Source organism: Aptenodytes forsteri, unplaced genomic scaffold (genome assembly GCF_000699145.1).
Source record: "Aptenodytes forsteri isolate BGI_AS27 unplaced genomic scaffold, ASM69914v1 Scaffold563, whole genome shotgun sequence".
NCBI lineage: Eukaryota > Metazoa > Chordata > Aves > Sphenisciformes > Spheniscidae > Aptenodytes > Aptenodytes forsteri.
This window is the reverse complement of record NW_008795318.1, coordinates 283,300-302,937: the sequence shown is the minus strand read 5'-3', so window position 1 is coordinate 302,937 and position 19,638 is coordinate 283,300. Positions and strand designations below refer to the sequence as shown.

The following is a 19,638-nucleotide window of genomic DNA, read 5'->3' as shown; positions in this document are numbered from 1 at the left end:
CCGCTCCGCACTGCGCCTGCGCGCCGCGGGGGGCGCTGGGAAATGTAGTCCAGCGGCCCTGCCCCGTCGGCCCCGCCCGGGCGAGCGCGATTTCCGAAATGGAGAGGGCTCGGCTCCAAGCTTTTGTGCTTCTAAAAGCAACGCCTGCACAAAGGACCCTGCACTCCAGCAGCTCCCGTGCTGCGGCTTTGCTGGATCAGGCGGCCGACAGTAAAATAAGCTGGGATTTCGGCTTTTTTTGCAGTCTACCACCAGTTTTGCCGACCCACATGCCAAAGCTGGCAAGTGGGAAACACCCGGGAAGAAACGACTTGCTTACAGTAGTTCTTCCACCATGGCCTTAGCCTTGACATTATACAATCACAGTAGCAACAAACGTTTTTCTTCCCTCTATAAAGCACAAGGAAAGGAAGTTTTTCTAAACTTTTCAGTAGATACCCAAGGTATGAATAGCACACAATTTTGAGCAACATGTTCTGTTACAGCATTACAAAAAAGCCAAGAGCTCCGAACCACACTGCAAATCATTTCTACATTGACTTTACTGGCACAAATGAAAAATAAAGAACTAATCGTGGGAATATCCAGGCATTTCTGAGCAACCACAAACTCCTTGACTACATCTGTATTTGAGCATAATAACTAAGAGCAACTGTAAAAAACAAGCCAAACCCTCATGTTGGTGGGCCTTCTCCTATTGTATATTAAAATGTACTACAAAATTCACAGGCACTTTCTGAACATAAGCAAAGGCTGGGGAGAAGCTGCAGAGCCAACAGACTGGCAGCTTGACAGGTAACCTGCGGAGCTGCCTGCACACCTTCTTAGCGCAACTGAGCAGCTCCACTTCTTCAGGCAACAAGAGAAAAGTGAAAACCATCTGCAAGGCACTGATCAAGCAGAGCAAAAGCTCATGTGACAGTCTGAGCCGTGGCTGCTGTGCTTACACAAGTCATACACCCATCTTCCCCTTTGTACTTCAGCAAGTAGTCCAGAAATAACTGGTGTATCATTCCCCATTACTGGCTCCTTATGGCATTACAGTCCGTACCGCAGGGGCACTTGAACAGTTAGGAAAAACCCTTAAAAAAACAAAGCAAGTGCCACCCTCCCATGCAGCTGATAGATACATGGTCTTCAATTCTGGAAGCGACCTGATCACTCCCTTCCCCCTCCTCATTATGCATAATGCCACACGTGCCAAGTGACATGGCTCCCCATTGACTTAGCTTGAAAGAGTAATTAATTCAGCCAGGCATGCCAAGATTGAACTATGGTGTTGAAGAGTGAGCGCTTCAGGCCAGAGGACACCTTACAGCTTTTCCCTCCCAGAGAAATTTAATATGCTATAAATTAAGTCAATCGGTTCTATTTTGGTCAGTTAACTGAAATAAGACAGATGCTCAAGTGAAGAATTCAATGTATATTTATTATTCACAGTTAATTACTATCTACCAAATGCTGCTGCAGAGTTAAAGGATTAAGTACATAGGCCTTTTTTTATTTAAACACTGATTTTTTTTTTTTTAATATATATACACACACAAGACATATGTCTGCAAGGCTGCATGATATACACCAATTCCAAAATAAGGAAACAATCAAATGGTCCAGGTGTAGAATGCCATAGATTCCTTTTCCAATCACTTTACAAAGAAGGAAGAAAGTGAGTGATAGCTAGCAAGGAGAGGGGGAGAAAGTAATACTCTACAGGATAGCTCTCTCTTTCATCTGCTGGAAAATTAAAGTGTAAGGCAGAGTCCATCTCAGGAATAAAACATTTGTAACACTTATTACAAAAAAAGGCACCCTCCAACAAAAGATTGCCCGCGCTTAGGCAGGGCGGGAAGAGATCTCCGCTGCAGTTTTTGGATTCGTTGGTGGGGTGAAGGGATCCAGCCAAACGGCCACCAAAAAGAAAAATAATGCAACTGAAGATTGGCACAGAGAGCGGTGCAGCTTGATTGCTTTCCTTTCCATCCAATTTAACGTCACACTGCTCTGGTGGAGGAGCAAATGGCCACAATAAATGCCATTATGGTGTGGGGTGGGGATTACAGTCATCACACAGCCTGCTGTGAATGGGGAGTGGGGTTGGGGGAATCTACTTCAACAGTAACACTGACCTGAGGAGGGAGGAGAAACTGGAGAACAGTGATGCCAACCCCACTTCTAAAGAGCAACACGACTGCAAATATTCCCTATCCAAGCCAAAGAAACAGGCTGATTACATGCATCACGTAGAAACATTCACTAATAGCATAAAGTTTTTTCAAGCACTATTTCTTGAGGTTTCTCTGCATTATAAAGTTTTCCATCAAAGGAATGTACATTTTATAGGACATCTCAGGGCTATTATTTCTCAAATTCCCCCCTTAACCCTCCCTCCCCAAAATACTCTTCCTCATTTTCCCTGGTCATAACTTCCCCCTTTCTCTTACTTCTTTTGAGGCTCCTGGTTGCAGCTCCCCACTTCTGAGCAGCCTAAGCTGCCACTTGAATGCCTTGATTTTTTTTTTTCCTTGGAATAAGGAAAGTTGAACAGTAAGACAAATCTTAAGATTAAAGCTCCATCTCTGTTTGTAGATTTTTCTCAAATGTCCATTGATAAAACCAGCCTCCTTTACAACCTTCCCCCAAAAGTATTTATTTACACATAGGCAGAAAAAAACCCTCTGAAAAGCTCTGGACTGTCCTTTTAACTTAAAAAATAATAAAAAAGAAAATAAGGGAAAGGCACTATGGAAAAAAGTACAGAATGTGCTCAACCGTACACCTTTAAGAAAAAAAAAAAAAGCTGTCAGCACAGCATTAACAGACTTCAGTTGTACATTGGAGTTTCTCAAAGAAGCTGTGACTCAAAAGAAAAAAAAACAACCAAAAAACAAAACAAAAAAGCCACACAACTCTTCTCCCTTCCCCCGCTTGGAAGCTGCTGAGCTTCATAAGAAAGTGCCAAAGGAGAAGAGACAATAAAAATTAGATTAACACCTCATCTTTCCCAGGCAAGAAGAGCTGAATGTTGAAGGCAAAAGCAGAGACTGATGATTTTTGTTTTTTTTTAAAGGCAGGACTGTGGATTTGGTTCTTCTCTCATGTCCCTTCATGTCAAATGAAGACCGTTTGCAGAGAGAGAAAATACCAGCAGAGTTTCTCCCTTTTCCTTTAACTGCATGGCTAGGACTTTATATGGCATTAAAACTTCATGCACTGATGGACAGAGGAGGAGGGGGAAACAAGAGTGAATGAAAGGGGGTAACCCAGGAGCAGCTGAGGAAATCTGTTATTTTCATTTTTTTATCTTTTTCTTTTTTTTTTTTTTTTTTTTTAAGATAAGTTTTGGTGTGTAAGTTGAACTCTTCCCCCCCCCGCCACCCCTGAAAGTCCGTACTGAGGAAGGAGGATCACCTCACAGTGAAAGGTGACTCAGGTTTTATCGCCGTGTGATTTTAGGTCACTGGCTGCAGTTAGGCTCTGTATGTGTATTTACTGTTTCTCTGGTTTCTTTAAATAATCTCTAATATTTATCTCTAGATGTTCCGGTTCACTGGGGTCACATAGTTGCGTGGAAACATGCCCGTCTGTCCATGGCAGGCTCCCTTCCACCAGTTGGGGTCAGAATTGTCAAGGACTTGGATAAAGTCTCCGCGGCGGAAGCCCAGCTCTCCTTCCTCCTGGGGATCAAAATCAAACAGGGCCTGAACGTATGTTGGTTGCTGAAAGGGGAAAGAAAAAGATACGCGAAGTGAGAATCATCCACAGCACTCGAGACATCTGCTCCCTCAGGCAGGAGCTTAACTTACACCAGAATTTAACAATGAACACTCGGGCTGTTTCATTTCCCTGCAAGCCAGCTTCCAACATGTGTAACAAGATGCTTGAATAGGAAAGCATAGTCTATAGAAGACTAGAAAAAAGTCAAGTTTCTGTGAAAGAGCCAAAATAAAGATAGCAGATGATTCAGATGTTTTCCCAGTATTTTCCAGTCTTCATGACCTACTGTAAATCTGTACTCTATTGCAATACAATGGCCTTTTTACTTATTCATCCTGTTTCCACCAACTGACAGCATAATGTTACTAATCTACCTAACACTGTGATACACAAAGTTCCCCCTAAAAACTGGATGTTGGCATTTTACACATTTTCCTTAAAACTCTCCAGTATCAAAAAATTCTGTCGCAGAGCATTTTGCCTGGTCAGCAAATGCTTCCATTCTTATGGAAAAGCTAACAGTTAATTTAAAATGCATTTGCATTCTTAAAATCATGAGGCTAGGAAGGTATCTTCATGCTTGTCATTTTCAGCCGGCTGTTTTCTCATCCTCTGTTTATCACTGACCCAACAGTGCAGAGCCAGATATTAATTCAGACAAACTGTGGCAAAGGGTGCCCGTGGCACCTGGAGAGCAGTACGAGTTCCACACCCCTTGTCTTCAAGCTAGAACTAGAGTGCTGCACCTGGAGGCAAAAGGAATTTATCCAAAATCAACAAAAGATCCAGTTACATCCAACATAACATTTTGATTGCCCTGGCAAGTGGATCAAAACAAAGAGCTAGGTATACTCAAGCTCCTCTGCTGGCACTTAGCAGTAGATTTTGGTTTCTCTTAAGACTGGCTAGACCCAAACCAGCAGGCTAGATATGTTCCATATGCCACTACCTGTAACCATCTCTTCAGGAAAGACCAGTACCAAAGCTTCACTGGCTACGGAGGGGTACAGTTCTGGCTATGAACCAGTACAAGTACAACTATCCTTTCCTACTATGTCCTAAAACAGGAGTAAACCCATTTTTAAATCACAGGAATCAAAGACCTTCCTGCAACAGCATCCATAAACATTAAGACAAGCCAAGTGTTCAAGCAGCAACAATAACACCTTTCCAGAACTGAAGGGGAGATTAGGAGTTAGCAGTTCGGCTTTGCACAAACATCCAGCTTATTTCCTAGTATAATTCTGGCTGCGGGATATAAAGATATGCTTCCACAGACAAGAAAAATGTCAGTCAGCTTCTCTCCATCCCTACTCATTTACTCTAAGATGCAGTTGCTTTTCAGACTGTGGATTCAACAGTCTGAAAAGTACACTCTACGAGGACGCTTCTCTTACCTGTGGCACCTGTTCAATGTCCCGGAGAAATATTTGCTGGTTCCTGGAGACAGATGTGGATCTGTGATAATCTACCAGCTCGTTCAAAGAATTGAACTTCACCACCCAGAGGAAATACTTGCCAGCCCCATCTCTAAGCACCTTGAAGTGCTGCACATCATTTCCAAACCTGTGCGGAAAGAATGAAGAACAAAAAAAGCACATTATTAGTCACTGAGTACTCCTCTTTTGGGATCCTCAGCACAGAGTTTGGAACAAAAAGGTCCTTCAGGGCACAGTGCAAACTCTCAATAACATCGATAATATAGACACCAATTGGTTGCTGTAAAATGTCTGAAAATCACTTGTCAATTGTATTTTACAGAAAACAGTGATCAGAGAGATAGAATCCAAATACTGAGTTTATTTCGAAAAAAATCCTCCAAGCTTCACATGTGCTTTTCTTATAATAGGACTTCAGTTTAAAACCAGCTCTTCAAACCACTCTGAACTTGCAGAAGTTTGAGGTCTTTTCATAAAGGATTTCTGGTGCCACAACACTCTATCCTGGATGACATGCAGTATTTCAGCTTTTTATTTTACACTACATTGCCACATAGCTGGCATCCAGTACATGTACTTTTTGACTTATGTATGCAATCACTTGAGTCGCTGAAGACAGTGCACAGAATACCTCAGCCACATACCATGGACTTTGCAGTACAAGTGCAAGGTCACATTAAAGTAGCTGCACCATGGTGCCTTCCACTCCACATTCCCAAATACAAGACTTCAAAGTCAAACAGTACAAGCGCTTTGCTTTAGCTCTTCACGCACAGCAATTTCACAACTGACTCGAGCCAATTTAGGTTTGTGCTACTCTTGCTATAGTCCTGTACTTCTCACTGTCTCATTCCCTCCCTCACACAGCACCACTGGGTGTGTGTGATAATGCAATACACAAGCACCAGTCCCATTATAGGTAAACTGCTGGGAAAACACTGCTACAGGGAGGGTAGGATTGTCTCTCTTGGCAGCCAGTCTGGACTTACGCAAAAGACTGTCTTGCAAAACAAAAGGATCTCTCTGGTCCTTCAAAAACAAAGAGCAGAAAATGCTCAAAAGGTGATGCTGCACATGGAACGCAGCAACTCCAATTCTGTGTTAACAGTTCTTTCTGACAAATGATGGCATTCAGTTGAAGCTACTTTTCCAACAATTTTACTCTGAATAAAGAGAAACTCCAAAGAGTCCATCGGGATTTTCCAGACGAATAGCACATCAGTATTTTTCCTTCAGTCTAAAACACTGAAAACAAGAGACAACTGTTCCCCACTTAGCATGCACAGCTTCTATACATTGGCTGAAAACATAGATGCTATCTTGGCTACAAAGCTAATGTGAAACAACACACGAATGCTGCCTCTTCCTCAACCTGAGAGCTTCTCACCATTTCAAATCCTGTAGATCACTGTTTAAGAAAAAGACTTTTCCAAATTAAACAAGGACACATTACCACCAGATGGCAACACTAATCTAAAAGGCAGGCAGAGCTATGCTATTATAACTTTATGTTTCTAAGGAATGCAAGACATTACCACCAGATGGCAACACTAATCTAAAAGGCAGGCAGAGCTATGCTATTATAACTTTATGTTTCTTAAAGGAATGCACTTTCTGGAATGAAGCTTCCATTCACATCTAGTATTCCAGCTCAGTTGATTGTATCCAAGACAGAAATATAAACATCTCTTAAAATCAGTGGCTTTAATCCAGTTTGTTGGTGTGACTCAGTGCTGTACAGGAGGACAAAAATTTGGTTACAGACCAAAGATGACCAGAAAACAAAAATCCTGCCGAGACAGATCACTGATAGCCACAGAAAACTAGGAATCATGCATGAATAATCAAAAAATATTGTTAGGATTCTAAAGAAAATCTTGTTCATTCCTGGTAGGAAAGGGGAAGATTACAGAACATAAAGAAAAAGGCAAAAATCAACTTCTGAGAACAGAATCCCTCCCACCCCAACCCACATTAAATTACATCACATACCCTTTCAAGTTTCTAATACCTCTATCGTACAGTGAATTCAGATGCGCAAGATAGATAGCATGGTATTTGTGGGCCATGGCTAGCTAGCAGGAACTCCTGCTGGTTAACAGCCAGTACTTCTAGTAAGGTTATTCAAGGATGAGAACTGCTCCTCCTCACTTCACTGTTATTACACCAAGTTTCTCTACCAACATGGAATGCAGTTGTGAGAGATGGAAGAGGCCTCTGTTTTCACAGCTTCATGTCCCAGTGCTAGACAACATGAATATCCCCAAAGCATGTGCCAAGCAGACATGAAAAACATATCTGGAAGTGTACTACACAAAGAGAAAAGGTAGAGTAATAACTTGTACCGCAGAATAGGAATGAAGGAGGATGGGAGAGAACGTGTACACATTGGGCACTTTGTGGCTGTAAGGATGAGGAATGGGATCCACAAACAAACCAACAGATAGTGCCTGAGACTACATGAGCCAGACAGTGACATGCCACCAGGTCAGCCCTGTGGGCTCATTACAAACCACAGCATATATATTTGTTCTATTAAAGAGGAAATAAATAAGTATCACTAGAAGAACAGGAATGCTATAGGGCATCTGGAAGATTATTCCTGCTCCTCAGCATTGACAATCACCTGTCCTTTCCCCATAAGTCCAAATGAGCAGTAGATGGCCCGATTACCACGATTGCTTCTGGGCATTACTTACTTGACTGAGAGGGAGAAGTCCCCAGGAGCACTCTCACTCTCCCTGATGAGGAAGGCACCATCGTGTCTCTGTTTGCCTAACATCTCTTCAGCCTTCGCTCGGGGAATCTTTCCAAAAAACCACCTGTGGAGTGAGGAAAAGAAAACAATAGGGAAAGTTAAGAATTTTAATCCTTTCACGGAAGAGCCAGACGTAGAAATTCACGCAGAGATGAAATGATTCCTAACAGAAATAACTACACTGCACCTCACTGCCACTCCAATACAGGCTACTGAACCATGTGGTTTTTCACGATGTTTCATCCTGGCAATGAAGCAACTGTGACTTGATAAGCAGGTGCTTGCAATAGCCCTATTTCACCCAATTTAGCAAAGCAGAGATGTGCTAAGACTGAAATCCTCAAATTACAGGATTTATTTTCAGAGGTGGAAAAAACCCTGCTCAAAATTTCATGCATTATTCACATTGTTTTGCACCCTATTGTATTTACAGTTTAGCATATAAAACATCACAACGAGAACCTAATGTACACAATTGCTTCACAGCAAAGTCCTGCTTTGTGAGACTAAGACGACTACTTTGGGAAATGGCTACAACCTTGGACAAAGTTAAAATGTCTACTGTGGTCTGCACTGGTATCTTAGTAATCAGGCCGCATAACCTGAAGTCAAACAGATTAAATGCCTAGCTCAAGGAAGAAACTAAAGTCCTTTCCTCTATCACTAAGGAATAAAGTCTAATGTGTCCACATGCAAAGTTTTAATTGTCCAAACTGTATGATGCCATCAACTCGGAGACACAAAGAAGTCCCGCACTGGTGGCTGGTCACTACTGAACTTCCCTATGATATAGCAGCATTTATTTCACTATTAGTACCCAAAGATAATCAGTGGGGAGTAATTACAGTCTCCTTTATTACTTATGCCTCCTAAGGAGAAGCCACCCATGCCTTAGTCATGATTTGCAGAGCAGACAATATAGAAAATTTAAGTTATTAAGGATTAAACAGAAACATCACTATTCTAGCGGGTAGGAATCTAAAAAAAATGTAGTATTTGCAAAATGCAAGGGAAACACTGGGCGTTCACTCACAGGTTTCTCTTCAGAAACATCACAGCTCTAGAAACAAGATCCTCTCTATGGATTGACCCATCCTGCACAAGTGGAAAGTGCATTTTGTATCAAAACCAATTTCTAGTCTCTTTTAGATCAGGTGGTAAGACACGACTACTTCAGCAGAGAGAATGAGTAGCTTCATTCAGCAGCTGGTTGGTCCTGCAGCCCAGAGTCCAATCTTTCTGACCCCTACCAGAGCACTGTGGTCAAAGACAGGTATCGTGTCAGAAAGCTAAGGCAGGTGACAGGAGTGGAGTTACATGCAGACCAAGTGAGAAAAGTTCCCTCAAGGTCTCTCTGCTTCATTGCAGAGGAGTGCTGAGCTGGGCATGCAATCCTGTTCTAGGAAAGATGCTGATAATACTTGTTTCAGTAGCCTATTTTCTTGCTTTCTCCTACAGTCAGGACAATCTAGCAGCTTTCACATAAGCAGTCACATGAAATAGCTGCACCATCAAGCCACATCTGAAATTCTTGACAGCTGCACAGAAGTCAAAGCCACAGGCTGACCACCTCCATGACACCAAGGGCGAACCTACCTCAGGCAACCAGATCGTCAGCACTGACCAACAGCCCCTGGTCACCAGATTCTTACCCACATTTACATTTGCATTTCCAGACTAATCCGAGATTAAAGGCAAACAAGGGTTGAGTGCTAGGTCACATGGCGTGGGAAAAGCAGAACCATCTTCACAACTAAAAAGTACAGCTTTCAGTTCTGAGTAACAGATCACACAGGATAGAAGCACTTACCACAGCCTATAACCATGCAGATAATTGACCTTAAAGGAGAACATTTAGTAACAAGAGCTCTACTCACAAAGTTTACTTTCTACACTGAAGGTTTTGGTGCAGCAAAAAGACAGAAGTTACAGAACCCTCCCTGAAACAGAGTCGTTCTTAAGAGAAGTTGAAGCTTTCATGAAATCACAAAGTCACCCCAGATCTCCCTCTCTAAGAAGAAGAGATCTCTAGAGGTGAAGGAGGACCCGATTACTTGATTACCAGACTCTCCAGCTACTGGCAGCCCTCGCTCCTCTCACTGGCTGTCTTCAGTATCTGCTCACCATAGGAGGCTACACAAAAACACATCCCTGTATTATATCAAGGAAGATAAGTCCACAGATGTATTTCTACTATATACAACATATTCAATAAAACAACTCTAGGACATCCCCTTTGTACAAGGAGTATTCACTCCATTTAGCTATGCAGCTCCATTATGAAAAGCATTTTTGCACTGAAAATGATATATCTTGTTTACAAACTCGGTTTCCATGATCACCTAGACATGTTTTACTTGCTTGCAAGTCTTGTTGTGTACTTTTTATCCCCTGGAATGGAACGGAAAGGCTTTCTCCCACAACCATCCTACTTCCAGTGATAGAGAACTTCATGGCATTTAATACTTTCCTGGTGGTTTAGCAGCTGTGCTGCTTCTCTGTACCCGAGGTGGTGGCAGAGACAGCAGAGGGAGCGTTTACCTGTCTCTCACTGCACTCTGCTCCCTTCAAAAATCAACCGAGAGAAACCATTATGTGAAACTCCTTCAGAATTCAAAGGTAGTATTTTGTGTCCTGGGCTTTTGGCACAATTGTCAGAAAGATAAGGAAGTCTTTAATTTTGCCTCTGCCACATGTTACATAAAGCAAGCTTTCTGTTATGAGTTTAGGTATCTTGCCATAGTTCTTGTTTACAAAGTGTTTTAATCCTGTTTAGTTCTCAAATAATTCTCAATTACTCACATGTGACTTGGAAATGAAAGCCTCATCTTAAAAAAACCACAATACCTCACCCATCTCTGTAAAATAGAAGGAAAGCCTGAAAGAGCTCAACAGAACTGCTATAATCCTTCCTGAAGCCTCAGAAGTATACCCTATTTTTCCCCTAAATTTTACTGAATCACTACAAAAGTAGAAGTGTACAATTCAATTAAAGGAAGTAACACTTCCAAAGTAACAATATCAAATTCTTAAAGTTTTCTGCCAGCTGTTTCTAAGGCACTTTAAATAGACTAAAAATCTTTCACAATTCTTGAACTCCCTTGCAGTTTTGTAACTTCACTACCACTTTTGCCATTCAAAGTAAAAGGAGCTTGAATTCTAAATATAAAAAAGATGAAAAGAAAACCCCATAGATGAAAGAAAAGTAAGTTATTTTGAAGGACTAGCGTCTACTTAAGAACACACTTGTAAAGCATCAGAAGTATTGTGCACATATGAATCTTTGCTACAGAATGACTGAAAAAATTAACAAAAATCACAGCATGTCCAAGAGAATTAGGCCAAAGAAACTGACCACAACATTCCCACAGCTTCCCTGCTGAAGGGCTAAGCTTGATAACGCTTGTCTCCAACTAGCTTTGTAATGTAGGTGAAACTCATCCAGTCAGCACTGCAAAACCAAATCCAGGCATTACCACTGATGCTGCACAGCTAGAGGGAGATGCACTGATTGGTACAACACAAAGTTCACATTGCATTCAGACTCATTTCAATTGGCACCTTGGCAATTCTTTTGGCTTTACTTCCCACAACCACTTAGCTTGGCTGATTTCCTCCACATCAGTTACAATACTGCGAAGTGAGACTTCAGCAATATCTTCAAGAAAAGCTGATTACAAGCATAAACACTTGAGATACATACACCATGAGTCTGATCCAGGCCGTTTCATAAACGGCAAATTCTTCCCCTGCCTCCTTAAAGAGAGAAAGGTAGTCCTGCTACTGAACTGCACTGTTGTGCCTTCACAGGAAGCCTCCCTGCCCAGAGTTTCCTGCAGCTCTTCTGAGTATCATGCCTGTATCTACCTACATCTTTGCTTTGTTAATTGATGTGGCAATTCGGATTAACCCTTCAGAACCCAGGTGACTCAGCTGGTGACTGAGAGGCACCACATTTTCCTTTCAGCTTCATTTGCTAGTAGTTGCAAAGCAAACTGGAAGATTTGCAAAATACAAGCAAGAAAAAACGCTGCATTTAAGACTAGCTATGGGGCTGGAGGATTTAAGTCTCAGATCCTAGGACAGGATTTAAAGCCATTTTCAGTTGCTTTCTTTCCAAATCCTCTTGAAAAGCTCTTGTGCCACCTTCCCACAACACGGTTTGATACCAGTCTGAGAAAAGGACCATTCTCTTTCTCATACCTGGTCAGCTGCCTGTAATTTGCTTTTTGTATGACCTGCTGGACTACTTAGAGAGCTCTGCATTACAGCTAAGCTAACATTACACTATAAAAACTTTTGCAGAATTTCCCAGGGTTGTTAATGCACTAGTTAAGATTCCCAGCATTGCTGACACATGGAGCTAACTCCATCCAGCTGCCATCAGCAGTTTAAACATCTTCAGAAAAGGTCAAATGAACTATGCTTAAAAAGCACTACCGAATTCACCCACTTGCAGGCTCAGATATTGTTCATTACCCTTTGATATCAAAAATTGAAAAACTGACAGTTCTATCCCTCTAAAACAAAATACCATGGATGATTACAGAACAAACTGATCATCATCATCATCACAGGAGACATGACTGCAGTATAACTCAAATGCCTGCAAAACTGTTATGAGAAGACGTATGATTATTCAAATCAATGAGAGAGAGAAATAGCAATGTACATTTGTCATCCCCAGTGGACTAGCATGATCAGGGTAAACTAGACGTGTTACTGCAGCAGACAAGGCTTTAAACAATTTCAGAATTTTCTTGTGCATCCTTGCTTCGCTTCCCACTTGGCTGCACTAAAGCAATATACCTCCTCTCCTTCTTGGGACACAGTCCCTCAAAAGCTTCCTTCTGCTATTTCAAAAAAGCCCTTAGAAAAATAATTCTTGATTGGATTTAATGTAATATCTTCATGATATAGTTACAGCCAACAATTAACAAATCAATCATCAGTTTTTGTGGGCAACTGAACCACTACAGCTCCTCGTAAAAACCCTGATTACAGGTTTTGCTGCTCCTTCCTAAACCTTTATTCCCCTTTGAATCTGTTACCCAGAGCTTGCTGTTTTCTTGTTCGGATGTTGAAGGATCTCAAAGGTTGGCAAAACCAGAGTTTAGTAGAAGACAACAGAAATACATGAACTGATACAAAGAAAAACCCAGTCATGAAACACTACTGTTTTGATATGCTTGATTCTTTATATCTAAGAGGAAATGTTCAAAGTAGTTACTCAAATACAGTTCTCTGGAGTTACAAGTCAATGCAACTATACTTGCATAAGAGTACACACTCTTTGAGGTTGGCCTGTTTTGCAGGGAAGGTGTTGGACCAGATGAATGTTAGAGGTCCTGTCCGACCTAAATTATTCTGTGATTCTATACTCAGGATGTGACATAGATGTATTAAGAGTTCAGCTCCAAATATCCTTAAATATTTTTCTGGTGAGCTCTGAATGCCACAATTTTTATTCTTATCTGCTACGCTAAGTAAAATAGAGAATCACCACAGGAACACAGTCACTTTTTTTCTTGGGGCAGTGGTGGTGACAATTCTCTACTAAAGCATTTTCTGCTGGTTTAGACCTGCTACCCCCAAGGTCAGTCTGTCTGACCCTACAGCAAAACACCAGAGCAACCACCAGAAAAGCTTCCAAAATATCCCGCTATATAGCCAGCTGTGAAATGAGTTACAGTGCAGAACACTGCAAGTTGCAGCCAGAGATACAACTCGATAGCCATCCTTTATCTATCCATACATTTTGGTACCTGGTAAGGTACTCTTTGCAAAGTACAGCAAACCTCCCTTCTGTTTGAGAGGATGCGCAAAGTAAGATCAAGGGAGCCTACCACCAGAGCTCTACTTACGGATGTGGTTTCATTTCTATGTAGTTCTTGGGAATGAAGCCATCTTTTCCATTGAGTTCTGCCTTGTACCAATTTTGATCGCATTCTTCATTCAAAACCTGAAGGAAACACCAAAAAAAAAGCTTACCACATTTCAAGATACAGCAAAACTGATGAAGGTACTAGCTTACTCTTCCCATTCTTGTTTCAAAGACTGCTCTTCTGATGAACCTATAAAAATGGTGCTAGTCATCCTGCTCCACTGCATCTCATGAGCTTTCAGAACTGTGGTAACAAAAAGCTGGACGAGTAATTTAAAATAGCCAAAGGATTTTAGTGCCAAAACCCCCTGCTTTAGTAAGAAAGTCACTGTAAGTCCACAGGTACTTTTAACAACATAACTAGACTGAGATCTGTGCCAAAGATTAAGTTGGTTGTCATCGCCAAAAAGTTCTGTCCAAAATCTGCAAGCCAAGAAATTCTGATTCTTTATCACGTCTAATGATCACTTTTTCCTGAATTCAGCTGACAAACCTGATGCTTTCAGCATAAACATGATTTCATCCAGCTTTTCTGCATTTGCACTGGTTGCACACTGGATATGTTAAAGATTCTAGGCAACATCTATATTATAGAGAATTTTACAAAAAAACCTCCCTCATGACAACATTAGCACAGGCCCAGCTGCAGATACAACTGGCAGCTTCAGCTGGTTTTGCCCATACAAGTTAAAACCAGGTTAAATTGGATGGCAGAAACAGTGACTTGCCTGTTGAGCCTTTTTGATGTTAATAAAGCAAGTTAAACACATACAAACAGCAACTGTAGATGAACAAAGTTTTTTTTTTTAAAGGGATACTTTTTTTTTTTAAAGGGATACTTTTCTTACTGTAACTTTATTCTAAAATGAATGAAAGATCAGGCGTCACAAGAGAGGAGCCATGTGAATAGGTAGCTTTAAAAAGCACAAATTGGTACTTCAGAGCATGCTTGCTCTAAAAACTTTGCTGCTTTATTTTTCATTGAATTTCCGTCAACCAGTACAGTGCAATAGGCAATCCTGATACGCTGACTGAAAGTAGTCTCTCGAATATAGTAGTATTATGGTCTGTAAATAAAGCCATGCTATAGTTTGAAACTACCCCTCCTCAAAAAGATTTTATTTGGTGTTGGAAGTAAACATTGCACAGAACCTGTCCCCCCCTTTAAAATTAAGCACCACAACAACACTTTTCCCCGAGCACTTTCATTCCTTCTCAGCTTTCTGATGTTCTTTTTTAATTTTGTGACAACGGTCAACAAAAAGCTGGATCAGAGTTGTTTGGCGTTTTTTTTTTTTTTAAATCTACTTAAAGCCTCAAGTCACAAAAGTATCACATGATTAGCATTGCCTGAATGCAGGAAGATGAGGAAATGCAAAGAGAAAGACAACATGAACGCAGATCCAGAGATCACATACTACATACGCACACAGTTATGGTGAAGATATTCACCAAAAAACCAAAATCTTCATGAGCAATTATTACTGTTTCTGACTTTTTTTTTTTTTTTGCTATCTCACTATGTTTCTTTTTTGGAAGGGTGATGAGAGGAAATAAAAAAAAAGGAAAAGCAGACAAGAATTTGCAAATGAAGGCCTTAAAATTCTTACAGCTGATGGGAGTACTTCAGAAAATTAAACTCTAAAGATCAATGTTTGCTGCCTTTCAAAAATACGTGACGTATCAACACCCTAATCTGCCTCATTGCTGACTGCTACATATAAAAGAGAAAAACCTCAACACCTACTGAAATGAAATCTGGTCAACCAAAAACAGAACAGAATCCGAATCTCCTCAGTGAATTACAGTGAGTAACAGTTACCTGCCTGTTCCTTAACTCCCAACTGAAGAGGCTGATGGTAGGATGTACATCCCCCAGATGCCAGCACTTCCACTGGGGAACTAGCACAGTAGCAGGGCCACATCTACAGAACTTCAGGTGAGCAAAGATACGCACCTTTATGGCCCATTTCAGGATATTTTCAGTTGAAGAGACTAATTCTTAAAAGATCCTAAGTACTTTTATATGGATAAAAATATTCAAGCTATCTTTTGTGCAGTTACTACTGTGGGCTTCCATTTATTTATTTACAAGCACTGTTTTAGCATGCATTACAGTTCAGTCATTTAGCAAGGATAATATGACCACAGGTCATGAGCAGTTCAAGTGTGGCTCTGCTACAGGCTCTGAGGTAAAAGCTTGCACAAGGAGAGTTGACGCAGATCAGCTGATGTCTGCTGAATTGCCTTTAAGCAAGAAAACGGTGCACATCTCTCAACCACTGTACTGACTGCAAGACAGCATTCTATGCAGAAACTGATTCAACTCCAGAATATGAAATATAGGTAGATGACACCAGTAGGCAGCTCCAGGATACTGAGCAGGGAAGATGGAGATTAAAAACAGGTATGTAAAAAAGTGAATTACATAGAGACTAGGGAGACAGAGGGCAGAGGCTGAAGCCCAGATCTATAACTCAGTCATGCAAAGATTTCAGCACATAGCTTGAATGACCAGGAAGTTTGGTTGTTATATACCTAAGCCGCCATCACTAGAGTCATTTACAATACAATAGAACACAAACATGACTCATTTTGATGTGATTTCTAATAAGCCAAATCTTATGCAATAGTGTGCATTCCTTTATCAAAGATAGCACAGATCAAGCCTTTGATAAGATTGTGTACTGCAAGCTCATTTCATTACTGTCAGAGAGCAGTTAAGGGATATGGCAGTCTTCTTTTTCCAGGAATAAAAAAAACAGGTAAATGGTAACTTCATATGAAGGACAATACCACATATTTGCGCTTTTGGCAGTAGGTATTAAAAATTATCAGAAATTCTAATGCCCAGATGTAAATTATTTTAATGAGTTTTATCTTGCTCTGAAGATACGCTAATAGATTTGGAGGAGCCAAATCACATAGGGCTTGGGGTACTCATTAATGCTTGGCCTGAAGCCAAATGCCAGTCAGGGGGCATTGCTGAAGCACGCATTAAGCTTTGCGACCGGAAAAAAATAGCTGGATAAAAGGCATAGTAAGGTGAACTGCCTACACATATGCATAAACAACCTGTTCAGGGGACTTCTGCTGTAATAATGAATCCTCCACAGCTCCCCCCCTTCAGTGGCTTTGTTTGCTCCAAGGACTTTTTCCTGCTTCACACCCAGACTGACGTATCTTCATAGCTGGTTGTCCTTTCTAGATTATGTTAACTAGCTGTCACAGCTCCATTCACACCCTGGCAGACAGCCAAACTATCTGTGCCCTATATTATATACCAGAGAGCTTATACACACAGTCACCGTGTAAACACCCCTGTTCCCCCCTTTCCGGGTCTTTCAGTGTGCACTCTTCCAGAAGGCAACAGAACATACTGTTTTCTTTACAAAGCTCCATGTTCGCATATCATTTCAAGGGGAGTCACCTCCACAACAGAGATATCTACAAAATCATTTTTTCTGCCAGTGTCTCAAATAGACACCACTGGAGCTGCTCCCAATGCTTAGTCAAGCAAAAATGACTTGTACTGAAGTACCTCAAATTCAGGACAACTTTGCAGTCACGTGCACAAGGCTGGAATTCTGGTGGCTACTATGAAGTTACGTAGCTATTATTATGACAACTGCAGAATAGTCATGTAAAATCTCAGCTTTCAAAAAAAAAAAAAACAAACACTTATGCCACTAACATCCATTAATGAAATACAACTAAAAAGTAAGTCGGGAACACATGTAAGAACTCTCTGCACTGGTGATCCGGCTTAGACATTTACATCTGACATTGCTCTCTTTTCTTTTAAATCGTAAACCCACTGAAATGAAAGAACTGACTTTAAGTAATTAAACCATTTTGCTGCAAAACATTTTAAGAAAAGCATCCAGTAAATCCACCTAACCCATACCTCCAACTGGCCTCCAAGTGATTTCCAGATAATAATTAAGATCAAAATTTATCATCTGGATACTTAAAAACCAGTGCTATGCGTCTAAGAAAAATATTCTTAACTGAACTATGGTAAGATTTTCCCTGACTTACCAAAGCTATAAAATTTAGTTTAAGTACTGCATGTATCACTGAATTTTGCTTTGAAATTTTCCCCAAGTATAAATAAATACTGGTAAATGAAGAAATAAAATGAAAGTTAAAGATTCACTGCTCCAAACTGAGACAGCCTTCAGAATCTGCAAAAGTTCTAAAAGGTACAAACACTTGGTTATCTCAACAACTGTTAAAAACTGCTGCTCTTTGTGTATGTCAAAACGTAAAGCATTCCTTTGCAGCCAATCCCCTTGTCTGCTATAGATCTAATCAAGTCTACGCCAGAGTGACTCTTCCTTTCACACTGGGGCATGTGTGCCTGAGAGGAGGAAGAAGGACAGATATTTTTAGCCGCTACATTTGAACACATACTGCCATGTGATGTCCTCAGTCTGTAGTCAGCCCTGTTTTACAGTAATAGTGGCTTGACTGCTGCCCGTCAGTTTCCTAGTTTGATAATAGATCTCTTATCAACAAAAGCCCATCTGTTCCCATGGAAATGGAGAAGAGGCACTGCTGAAGAGCCGCACAACAAGGCAGTTCCCAAGTTTTAGCTAGAACAGTTCACACACAGCAAGCATCCCCAGCCATTTTCAATTCCATACCTAGCGAATATTTCTAACCACAGCTTTTCCACCCTTGTGAATTGTTGCACACCAGTCTTGATCCTCTTAAAACCAAACAACTTGCAGGAACACGCAGGCACTAAACTGGAACATAACAAGCAGATCTGGCATCTCAACTCTCAAGCTGACTCCCATATGCAACCATGAAACTAAGCATAAGGCCTCAAATGTACTTATGTGCTTGCAAATTTAGCCAGATTCATCAGAATGCTTGCATTTTGGAGAGACAAAACCCAAAAAACTTGTTCAGAGAGGGCTCTGAGTTTTGGCTGAACCTCCTTTTTTCCCTGAACCATAAGGTTTTGGGATTCTTGCTGTGCTAACTGAAACAGACAGTAACAACTGCTCAAGCCCAACCTGTTAGCTGCCAATGTGGTTTTTCTTCTTGACGAAGTTGCGCTGACACTGCCACAAAGAAAACAATGCAGTATATTAAAAACACTCCCAAAGTCTCAGGAATTCAAGGAAAGCGCTCACAACACTCAAACTAGGGCAGGAATTAAAATTTAAAAAGTGAACAAATTACTCAAAGGCAGCAATGCTGCAACTGAATTTTTTAAGCCCGGAAATTACTCGTCCCAGGGTGGAATGGTGGTTGAGGACGGTTCTCACCCTCCACAGAGGTGCTTTCCCACAGCTTTTCATTTCAGAGAAAAATGGCTCCTTTTCTGCTCCAAGAAGAGAGGTATGAACTAGCTACAAAACCAGCAAGCACCCACTGCTTCAAGGGAAGCTACACCTGGATTCAACAGGTGGCTGAACAGGAAGCTCTTGCTGGGACTCAGGAAAAAAAAGGAGAGTTTACCACTTGTGGAAGAAGGGGCAGGCAACTCAAGACGAGTACAGGGATCTCATTAGGTAATGCAGAGAGGAAATGAGAAAGGCAAAAGCCCAGCTAGAACGCAATCTGACAGCTGTCGTTAGAGACGACAAAAAATGTTTTTACAAATACATTAATGAGAAAAAGAGAGCCAAGGAGAATCTCCATCCTTTATTGGATGCAGGGGGGAACATTGTCACTGAGGATGAGGAAAAGGCTGAGGTACTTAATGCCTTCTTTGCCTCAGTCTTTAACAGGCAGACCAGTTATCCTCAGGGTACTTGGCCCCCCGAGCTGGAAGACAGGGACGGCGAGCAGGATGAACCCCCCATAATCCAAGAGGAAGCAGTCAA

The 19,638-nt window shown here is 41.2% G+C and overlaps 1 protein-coding gene across 1 annotated transcript in view; it reads right to left on the bottom strand.

The window, feature by feature from the left end:
- Positions 1 to 1,409: 1,409 nt before the first annotated feature.
- Positions 1,410 to 19,638, bottom strand: part of GRB2 (growth factor receptor bound protein 2) — a 59,887-nt gene continuing 41,658 nt past the window's right edge. Inside the window, exons 3-6 of the mRNA XM_009279642.2 lie at positions 13,776 to 13,873; positions 7,853 to 7,975; positions 5,112 to 5,280; positions 1,410 to 3,716 (exon numbers count right to left, since the gene is read on the bottom strand). Coding sequence (XP_009277917.1) covers positions 3,531 to 3,716; positions 5,112 to 5,280; positions 7,853 to 7,975; positions 13,776 to 13,873 — 576 coding nt within the window. The 3' untranslated portion in view covers positions 1,410 to 3,530. The remainder of the gene's footprint in view (positions 3,717 to 5,111; positions 5,281 to 7,852; positions 7,976 to 13,775; positions 13,874 to 19,638) is intronic.